An 11,265-nucleotide genomic window follows, 5' to 3' on the forward strand; every position below is an offset into this window, starting at 1 on the left:
GTTGTTGAACATAATTGTGGGGATGGGGATGATGATGATGATGATATATACACAAGAAGCTTGGACGGTTGGAGCAGATGGCTACGTATCTTTGTGATAGATTGGCCTTTGTGTTGTTTGGGCTAGGGCCGCAAACGAGCGGAGTTGAGCCGAGCCAAGTTTTGGCCTTATCGAGTCGAGTCTTGACTTAATTTTATCGACCTCGATGAGCTGGCAATTTTTAAGCTCGAGCTCGAGCTCGAAAAAAATAAAAATAATTATTTTATTTTTTAAAAAAATAAATAAAATAATATTTTTTTCTTAATAAATAATAAAATATTAAGGATATTTATGTAATTTTACTATTAAAATAAAAATAAAATATATATATATATATATATTCGAGCTCGCGACAAGCTTAATGTTTTGAGCTCGAACTCGAGCTCAATTTTGACTCGACCAACTCGAGCTCGAACGCGAGCGGCTCGATTCGTTTGCACCCCTAGTTGGGGCACGTCCTAAAACCATACTAGTCAGCAGCGGAGGTAAAACGCTAAGGTCAGTGTCAATCTCCGACAACGTATAGAATGCAGTAATAATGAATTAAATTAAATGAAAGTTTATACAATAAACATATTTTTTTTCGAATGTAAAATATGTTTTTACGTTAAAATTATACTCAAATTTAACAATAAAAATCACTCTACTAATTTGTGTTTAGAAACATGGACAGAATTTATACTTGGATTAATATCCATATTTTTAACACTCTTGTAAAGGATAGTAATTATGAGTTTTTAATTATTCGAGGCCGGGGAGGAGAAAATGCACAAGAAAAGAGAATTTTATAGATTTTGGGGACAATGCACTTAGAAAAGAGAATTTTAAAGATTTTAAGAGGGATAAATTGGAAATAGTTTTAAACTTTCTAAACCCAAAAAATAATTTTATTAAAGTTTATGGGGAACACGTGGCTCCACCACTGTTACTGATTATGCTAGTAGTAATGGTATCTTCAAATTCTTTAATTGCCTTTTCAACATTTTTATTAACACTGGCTTTGAGTTTAAACTCACATGATATTGTTGCATTAATCTACCTCGAGGGTTTGATCAAATATAAACAAAGTACAAAAGATATTGCAAGTGCGTGGTAAATTAGATTCTTGACCATCCAATGCTGCGAAAATACATTTCAAAAGGTCCAGTGATGAGTAGTTTTTAGACAATTATAGCTTAGTACGTGTACCTTGTTTGGATTGCTGTTTTCTGTCAAAAAATTATGTCGTTTTCCGTAATCACATTTCCCTATTATCTTTTTCTCTCACATATATCAAATCGCTACAGTAATTTTTCCATGAAAAATCATGAAAAATACAATCCAAACACAAGTATACCACACATATTATTGTATCCCGCAATTATCATATCAAAAGATGGAGTGCCATTGATAATCATCTTTAAATTATGCAATTATCATATATCATAGAATAGGAATAAAAAGTGTCACAAGTACTCCACAAATTCTTTGGTAAAGGAGGTACTAGAGATTTTATATCTTTGTATGTGCCTGAAAAAATTCCTGTTATCCAAATTAAGAAGAACCATAGCGGAGGAGCAGAAGAAAATTGGTCAATTTGTTCAATGTATATTGATTGAGTTTGAGCGAAAAAAGAAACTATTCCCTTTTTTACCAAAGTTTTTTAAAAAAAAAAAAAGTGGCAGAGCTTTTATTTTTCATTACTTTTCCTCTATTTCTTCTTTTCCCTTTGCAAATTCCTAAACAAGCCATGAATTACAACTCTAGTAAGTGAAAATTTGCATCATTCCCATAAAATATATGCTCGTATGTATAATTTGAAAAAAAAATTTAGTATTGTATACAAATTATGAATGTTTTAAAAAATTTTATACTTTGAACTAATCATATAAAAAAATGTCATTAACTTTTATAGTATAGTACTTCACTAATCATACTTCATTTTGAGGCAAAATTTTAATATTTGTATAAGGATTTATCATGTCTTTCCTGTCATAGTACGAAATAGTATATTCATAGATATAAAACCAATAAAATGACTAAAGCTTTAGTTAATTTACTGTCTCCTATGGAAAAGCATGAGAATAAAAGTTGATGTTAATGCAGCTTAACATCTTAAAATTATGGTCAATTCACTTGCATTTTTAGTTTCATAGCTTTCAGATGTGTTCTCAATCTCGGAGTTTCACCAAATTATAATTAAACGTAAAAAATTTGTATAGTATATATGTACATATGATCTTCCATATTAGCATTAATTCTTATCCTGTACTATTATACTAATTAACTAAGGCAAAGCACCTAAATAGTCTTGGAACTTTTAAATTTGTATATTTTGGCTATTAAATGAATGATTTAATCTTTTTTTGTCAATTTAAGCGGTTAACCCTTATATAGAATGTAATAAAGTGATGTACATGTGATCTTCTTCTTACTCCAACCATGTCCGGTGGTTGCTGCAAATTCTAACTGCCGATCAATGACCATTGACCATCACCATTCTATTTGTCGAATGTTGACAAAAGTATGCTCTTATACTCCATCTTTGGCGTAGATTCCAAATTGAGCTTCAGTTTTTAGTGAATCTTTCAAAATAACACTAGAATTGAAGTCAAAGGTAGAGTTTATTTCACCCTTTTGCAAATCTTTTTTAGATCTCATCTATCTATAGTGTGATCGCATCAAAACTTCAGAATAGAATATAAGTGGTCATTCACCGAAGAAAGGTCATTGACCGGCCACCTGGAGTTGCAACAGCCACCTAATATGGTTGGAGAAATAAAAAGAACAAAACTGCATCAGTCTTTTGGTGTTTCCTCAGTGTTAGCAGTTTAAATTGATGAAAATGTTAAAAGTATACACTTTTTGTAGGTTTAGAGAGAGGCCAGTGTCATAAAATTAATACTACCGATAGTATATATTCAAACATTGAAGTTTGAGGGCTGTTTAGGTTTAGAAAGCTTGAAATCTGGCTTTGTTTGAGCATCGTCCACTTTCTTACGGAGTAGTTTTTGCTATACTGAGTGGTGTCGGAGATGAATATATTATTAGAGTAAATCTTATATACATCAATAGTGTATACACGATGAGATACTATCATCGTTTGATTTATGACATATGTGTAAAAGTTAAATTTCATATTCAAATTTTACATAGCTATCATCTATCTAACGCTGACAGTGTATACACTGTCAATGTAGGAAAGATTAATCCATAGTATACACTGTCAGCGTAGGAAAGACTAATCCATATTATTATACTAAACGAAACATCAATACAAGATTCTAAAACCAATAGCATTGTAGAACATTTTTTTCTTTATTTTTATCACTTAATTCGTATATTATATTGTTTTCCCAAATGTTATAGTTAGTCACAGTTCATAATTATACATCGTGTTAGGGATCGACCTCATTATTTGCTAAAAACAAAAACTATGATTACAAACACGTTCTTCTTAAGTTCGATTACTTTAATTATTCGAGTGGATGGGCGGGGGCCGGCTACTTGTCATTCTGGTGTCAATCATTTGGAAATATCTCGTTTATGCCTGTCTTACTCGTATATTTTGCTTTGGGCATGGAAACCAAAGATGTCCGAAAGTATGTCTGATCAAGAACATGATGGACAGGAAAAAAGTCTTATCTGCAGGGCTGCACCTCCGCCAAGGGACGAGTGTTCCTGGTGGACCTTTGGCTAGTATTGTGCTCTAGGGGTGTACCAAAAATATCTGCTTATCCGCAACACTCGTTCCATTTGCTTTTGAAATTAAGCCGAGAAAGTCTTGGTTGGATGATTAAGGTTGAGATTTCAAGCATTAGAAGTCCTAAATTGTAATTCCCTTATATTTATTTCGGTTATTAAATTTCACTTTTCTCCTGTTAGAAAAAATTACAAAAAAATAAATTAAAGGTAACTGGATTGCATTTTTTTATTGAGGCATAAGAGGACTGGGTGCCTGCAAAATGTGAATTGTAAAACACAGCTCGTAAGTTTGAAAACTGATGGATTTAAGTCGTGCCTTGATGTTCATATGCCATTGCTTCTACCTATTGTGGAAAGAAAAGGTAACTTTTCACTATGGCCAAATCTGCATTTAACAATATATAGGAGACTAACTCAATTAGTGAATGGAAAAATAGGAGAGCAATCCGGAAACCGAGATAATTTATGAGGATAGGCAAATGAGATATTTACAGCACCACAAATTTATGTCTGTCAATGGGGCCGAACCAACTCGAGTTCGGCCCTGAATTAAATTTGGGCCTAAACAATACGTCTGAATTAAGTGTGAATCAAGTTTGGGTCTTATTAGGCTCAAACCCTATATAGATCCGACCGTTTAATCTGCATATATATATATATATATATATATATATATATATATATATTATGATTACAGCACCACAAATTTAGGACTATCAATGGTACCGGGCCAACCTGAGTTCAGCCCGAGAAAAAAGCCCAATAAACCTAACCTTTTATTAAATTGGACTGAGTTTGAGTCTAAACATTATGTCCGAATTAAATGTGAGCCGAACTTGGGACTTATTAGGCTGAATCTTGATATAGGTTCGATCTTTTAATCTGCATATATATATATATAATGTATTCATATTGGATATATATTAAATATAATTATATATAATATTAATAGTTTATACTTATGAGTTATGTGTCAAAATATATTAATATATATAAGAAATATTAAATATACAAAATAATGTCAAAAGATTCAGAAATACAAATCTTAGTACGAGTAAATTGAGGATCTTTGAAAATATAAAATCCCAATAAACCTAACCTTTTGTTAAGTTGGACTGAGTTTGAGCCTAAACATTATGTCCGAATTAAATGTGAGCCGAACTTGGGACTTATTAGGCTGAAACCCGGTATATGTTTGATCCTTTAATCTGCATATATATATATATATATAATGTATTCATATTGGATATATATTAAATATAATTATATATAATATTAATAGTTTATACTTATGAGTTATGTGTCAAAATATATTAATATATATAAGAAATATTAAATATACAAAATAATGTCAAAAGATTCAGAAGTACAAATCTTAGTACGAGTAAATTGAGGATCTTTGAAAATATATTGATTGTCGATCATGTTTATTACTATTTTTCTTGTAATTTAAACTAATTGGATATATTATTGTTGAAAAATTCTTGATTTATATACTATTTAATGAACTGTTATTGGTTCATGTATAGTTTTAATGTTGTGGTCCTGTGGATGTTAAATTAGTTTTAGAACTTAATAGTTATACTAATTATGTTAAAAAAATTAAGGAGCAATAAGTGAATTTTAGCCAAACTTGAATTAGACTTATAGTCCGAATATTTTGTGAAAGTGGTAATAATTATGAGTCGAACCTATACTTGTTAAAATCCGACTCAAATGGCTTGGTTGATAGGCCTACACAAATTACGATGAGGAAACAACAATAATCATGAGGAACTGCCAAAAGTTGGATATAAAGGAACTCGCAAAGGCCAAAGTCCACTAAGTTAATCAAGGGATAATTGCAGAAACCTTCCCAGAGGTTTCTGACATTTGCACTAACCTCCCCTGTGATTTGAAAAATTATACTGACCTCCCCTGAGGTTACATAATCATTTGCAAATTCAGTCCAAATGATTAAAATATTGTTTTAGGGAATGAAATTAGAATTTTGTACTAGATTTGTCCTTTGCGCTACACGTTCAATGAATAACAAAGTACTATAAATTAATTAACAATTAATAAACTTTAAGGAGTATAATTTATGGACAAATATGAATTACTCATTTAAAGTACCGGCTCTTTACAGGTATTTTATTTTCAAATATTTAATTTATGATAAATATATCAATGTTTGTAAGTAAAATTCAAAAAGTGTTACAGTAATATTCTTGCAAAAAGGAAATCGGTAGGTTATTTATTCAATATAAATTAAATATTTTTTAAAAAAAAGAAATGGTCCATAAAATATTAATTCTTTATAACTTCCATCCATTACATGAGTAAAGTATTGGCTCTTTATGGGCATTTTATTTTGAATCATTTAATTTATGTTAAATACATAAATGTTTGTAACTAAAATTGAAAAGGTGTTATATTAATATTTTTACGAAAGAGAGATTGGTAGGTTTTGTATTTAACAAAAATTAAATATTTGAAAGTAAATACAAATCTGTATTTGAGCGTAAATATTTGTATTAAATTAAATATTTGAAAGTAAAATACCCGTAAAGAGTCGATACTTTAAATAGATAATGCGTATTTGGCTATAGACTATACTCTTTAAAGTTTATTAATTGTTAATTGATTTGTAGTACTTTGTCATTCATTGGACATGTAGTACAAAGGGCAAATATGGTATAAAATTCTAACTTCATTCACTAAAACAATATTTTAATGATTTGGACTGAATTTGTAAAGGATTAGTGAGCTCAGGGGAGGTCAGTGTAATTTTTCAAACCACAGGGCAGGTCAGTGCAAATGTCAGAAATCTCAGGGGAGGTTTCTGCAATTATTCCTTTAATCAATGTGCTAAGTTGGTTTTAAAGGAACTCCCAAAGTGCACTAATTACGATGACGAAACAATAATAATGATAAAGTAGAAACATTCAACAATAATAATGATAAAAGTAGAAACATTCCGGGGACTCAACTCTTCCACCATAAGTGCGTGACCAATAACAGCCCTCCGGATGTGTTTCTGCATTCATGCAAAATGTGAAACAGAACGTGAGCTTCTATTACTCAGTAATTTGGCTATGGCGGATTTGGCTAGTATTTACACGAGCATCACTCTTAAGGACTTCTAGTTATTACTTCAATGGTATTCTATATTAGTTATCTTTTCCTTTTTCTTTTGGCCCAAGGGGAGAGGGGTTAGGAGAGGGCCTGAAAGTTAAATTTTACAGTTATCTGACTAGCATCCTATCCTTGCTCATATATTGTACTATCCTTTTATTAGCAATAAAATCTCTATCGTTTCCAGAAAAAAAAAAGACTAGCATCCTATCAACTAAATTAGGTCTTGAGGACTTCAGGGTTTTGTTTTTAAAAGTTTTTGCATGTAAATGAACATGTAGGTAAAACTTTTTTTAATTTGCACAACAAGAATAGTTAGTTGCATGTCAAATATACAGATTTAGAATTTCAAATTTACATAGAGTTAAATTGCTTCCGATTGCCACACTTCAAATTTTCTTAAAATATATACTTGTGAGTAGAACTTTTTTTTTTTATATATATATTTACATAGCAAGCCTAGTTAGGTGCATGTCAAAGGTATAGAATTAAAATTCAAATTTAAATAGGGCTTAAAATGCTTCCAAATGCCCTCACTTCAAATTTTCCTAAAATATATACATATAACCCATATAAGGTGTTAGCCCTCGGGGGCTTGGTCTGGTGGTTGAGGTTGCTGAAGATGGAGCCTCAGGTCCCTGGTTCGAACCTTGCTGCCAGCAAGTTGCTGAGGGTGGTGAATAGTCTGCGGGGTCCACTCCTTGCGGGACACACCAAAAAAAAAAAAAAAAAAAAGGTGTTTATGTTTGTTATGTGTGTCGGCACAGAATAAGCATGCAAAATAGAGGGAGTGGATCAACATACAATTCAAACAATACCATTCACCTAAACTTCTTATTCTGTGCATGCAGGATTGAAGAACCATATAATATATATATATATATATATATATATATATATATATATATATATATATATATATATATTAATAAATACATACATACATTCATACGTATGTTACACGTATCCAAAGAGTAACTACTCAGTTTTGTTGTCATGCGAATTATGTAATTCGCCCACAAAGGAACACATGGTTTAGAACAAACTCGTATTATAGTATATTAAAGACTTTTCATGTTAAATACAATTGAAACAAAAAAAAAAAAGGTTAATCGAAAGTTTGGGCCATCGAAAGTCTCAAATCTAAGTGGCTCGCAAGAACCAACTTTTGATCCAGCACACAACAAACTCATACCAGTTGATTCTTCGTATCAACTTTTGGAGGCCAATCGCAAGGTTAGTTTTCAAAATCTAAACAGCCAGTTCGCTATCCTTGAAAGTCAGCCAAGCTAACAAGTAAATGAGAGAAATGCTAGCATAAAACAGATATGGCATCTGTGACATCTCTGATGAAACCTATCCATAGATTTAACATTATGGAGAAGTAAGATCTTGTTGGTGAATTATGTTTATAGTTGCAAGATTTTTGGGTCAACCATGACTTGAATTCATCTTGGACCTAGTAATAATTTTTTATGCTCTCAAATTGTTTGAAGAAACAACCAATAGAAAATCTTAGTAAAATTTACAACGAGCTACGGCTGGACACCATGGCTGGGCTGAAGGGCCAGGGGGCTCCCCATCCGCCAGGAAGTCCTTTTCCCAACTTTTTACCAAACTAGCCGCCTCACCCATTCAGCTCCGACCAGTGACTACCTACAAAGGAGAGGCAGCGGTCTTCTTTCCTAAAGCTGATGCGGAAAAACTCGCTGCCCCATTTCAATGGGCCTTAGTGGGGAAATTTTCCCACGGCAGACCATCACTGGAGGAGATACGGAAGTTCTTCTCCACGCTCAACTTGAAGAACCAGGTAACCATTGGCCTGTTGGACTATCGTCATGTGATGGTGAGATGTTTGGCAGAATCGGACTTTACCAGAATCTGGACGCGAGGGATTTGACAGCTGGGCAAATTTCCTATACGGGTTTTGCGATGGACGAGAGATTTCCACGTTCATAAGGAGTCCTCCCTAGCTCCAGTGTGGTTCTCATTGTCTTCGTTGCCGGTCCATTATTTTGATAAACATTATCTTTACTCGATTGTTAATCCTGTGGGGAAACCGCTCTTCTTGGATGTAGCCACGGTTGCCGGAACGCGGCCAAGCGTGGCGCGGGTTTGCGTGGAAATGGATTTGCTGAAACCACTTTGCTCCAGAGTCTGGGTGGCAGTGGAAGGAGAATCTGGCATCTGGCAAAAGCTTGTGCTTGAGGACCTGCCCGTATATTGCTCTGGGTGCTGGCGCTTGGGCCATTCGGTGGGAGACTGCAAGAAAAATGCTAAGAAGCAGGGGGTGTTGAAGACTAGTGTGCAGCCTCTTTGGGTGCAGACTCAAGCTACAGCCATTCCCCTATCACACGTGCACCTCGACAAACGGGTATTGCTCCATGTCCCGCTGGATGCAGGGAAAGAAACCCAGGAAAGGCAGGATCCTAGGTCATCGACGGGGCAGGAGTCTGAGGGTGATGTGTCGAACCAGCGGGATAACGTTTCTTCTAGGCAGGCCGTAATAGAGGCTCGGCCTGTTGCTATGTAGCAGGAGGAGCGCAGTGAGAAAGGCTCGCTCCAGGAACACCATTCCTCAGGAGCGACGGTCGACGGGGAAGGTGAGCTGCCTGATTTGTGTGGCTTAAGCGAGGAGCAAGACTTGCATGAGGGTGAGCAGCCTCCTAACCAGTACCATTCAGGCGTGGCGAAGGTGGTGGTTGCAGGCCATATCGATGCTGGGTCTATAACGGGAGCATCTACTGAATCGGGATTGCCGCACCCAGCTGGCGGGGAGCATTTGGAGGTGCAAGGGTAGCTCCATGGCTTTGAGATGCTTGCCGTGCATGGGGGGGTTGCCTCTTCAGGTTTCGCAGGAGCCGAGCAAGTGCCGATAGGTACGAACATAGACACGGATAAAGGAAGGGCCATTGACCTACCCTGGGTTGCGGGCAACCTATCGCCAAGAATGGTGACCATACCTGAAACTGAGCCAGCTTCGTTGGTGGTGGAATTGAACATTGATCATGATGGAGGCATACACGATATCACCAAACCGAGGGCAATGGGAGCTCGCATTCGTATGCCGTCTGATAGAAAGCTCAGGTCAGCAACATCTTCTCAAAACTCTTGCCAGGATTTACATCGTGATTAACGAACTGTTATGGAATATTAGAGGGGTGGCTCGTGCCCTAAATTTGCGTAGACTTCGTAAATTAGTACGATTACATGATGTTAAATTTGTGGCTATATCAGAACCTAAGCAACCTATTTGCAGTGTTGATCACATTCGCATGCGATTGTCGTTTGATTCAGTAGTTGTTAACCCTTCGAAAAATCTCTGGGTCTTTTTTAGTAGCCCGTTTATATGCTCGGTTGTTAGTAGTTCGGTTCAACATATTACGTTGTCGGGTCCTTTGCTCTTCTCATTTGTTCATGCAAAATGTACAATGGAAGAACGTCGGAAGTTGTGGCACCACTTGCTGAGGGATAAATCCAACGTTTCGCTTTGATGCATTGGGGATGATTTTAATGTGGTAACGGCTCCCCATGAAAAATGTGGACGACGGCTTTATTCCATGGTAGAAGGTGTAGAGTTTCTGGTGTGGATGGAGGAGACGGGGGCTTTTGACATGGGATTTTCAGGATCGAGTTTCACGTGGAGTAATAACAGGAGGGGGCGAGCGCGAATTTGGAAGCGGCTGGATAGACTGTTAATCAATGCGGAGTGCCTAGATATTGCTTCGGCAATATCTGTTGTCCATATGGCACGGCACCCTTCGGATCACTCTCCACTAAGAATATCTTTTGCGCTACGACTAGACAACAAACCACGACCTTTTCGCTCCTTGAATGTATGGACAGCAAGACCAGACTTATTGGAGGTAATTCAACGTGTGTGGAATGAGAACATGCAGGGTTTGCCCTTGCGGATTTTATGTTCTAAATTGATGGCGACACGGCAGGGCATTCAGGAATGGAATAAGCAGTCCTTCAGGAATATATTTGATACAGTTCGGGAGGCAGAGGCGGGGGTATTGAGAGCCAAGGCGGCTGTGGAGAATGAAGCCTCGGAGGTTGCATAGGTTGAGCTACAGAGAGCTCAAGCAGACCTTACGAGGTCGATAACAGTCAAAGAGCAATATTGGCAGCAAAAGGCAAGAGTGAAGTGGCTTCGTAGCGGGGACCGGAACACCAAATATTTTCATGCGGTGGTCAAGCAGAGGAGAGTGCAAGGAATGATTTACAGAATTAGGACGGCAGATGGGCAGTGGGTGGAGGATGACGACACAATAGCAAATGAGACGATCGCACACTTTTCGGACTTTTTTTCAAGAGCCACGTCCTCCGCCTCGGACAGGCTAATAGATTCAATTCCATCATTGATCACGGGGGAGGAAAATTCGATGTTAGAGGAGGTGCCGACCCTGGAGGAAATCAAAC

The 11,265-nt window shown here is 36.0% G+C and overlaps 1 protein-coding gene across 1 annotated transcript; it reads left to right on the plus strand.

Moving 5' to 3' along the window:
* Positions 1–10,400: 10,400 nt before the first annotated feature.
* LOC140035778 (uncharacterized) lies at positions 10,401–10,907 on the plus strand. Its single transcript, XM_072077156.1, has one exon. It carries the CDS (start codon positions 10,401–10,403, stop codon positions 10,905–10,907), a length of 507 nt encoding a protein of 168 aa, XP_071933257.1.
* Positions 10,908–11,265: the final 358 nt, after the last annotated feature.

Source organism: Coffea arabica, chromosome 2c (assembly GCF_036785885.1).
Source record: "Coffea arabica cultivar ET-39 chromosome 2c, Coffea Arabica ET-39 HiFi, whole genome shotgun sequence".
Lineage (NCBI taxonomy): Eukaryota > Viridiplantae > Streptophyta > Magnoliopsida > Gentianales > Rubiaceae > Coffea > Coffea arabica.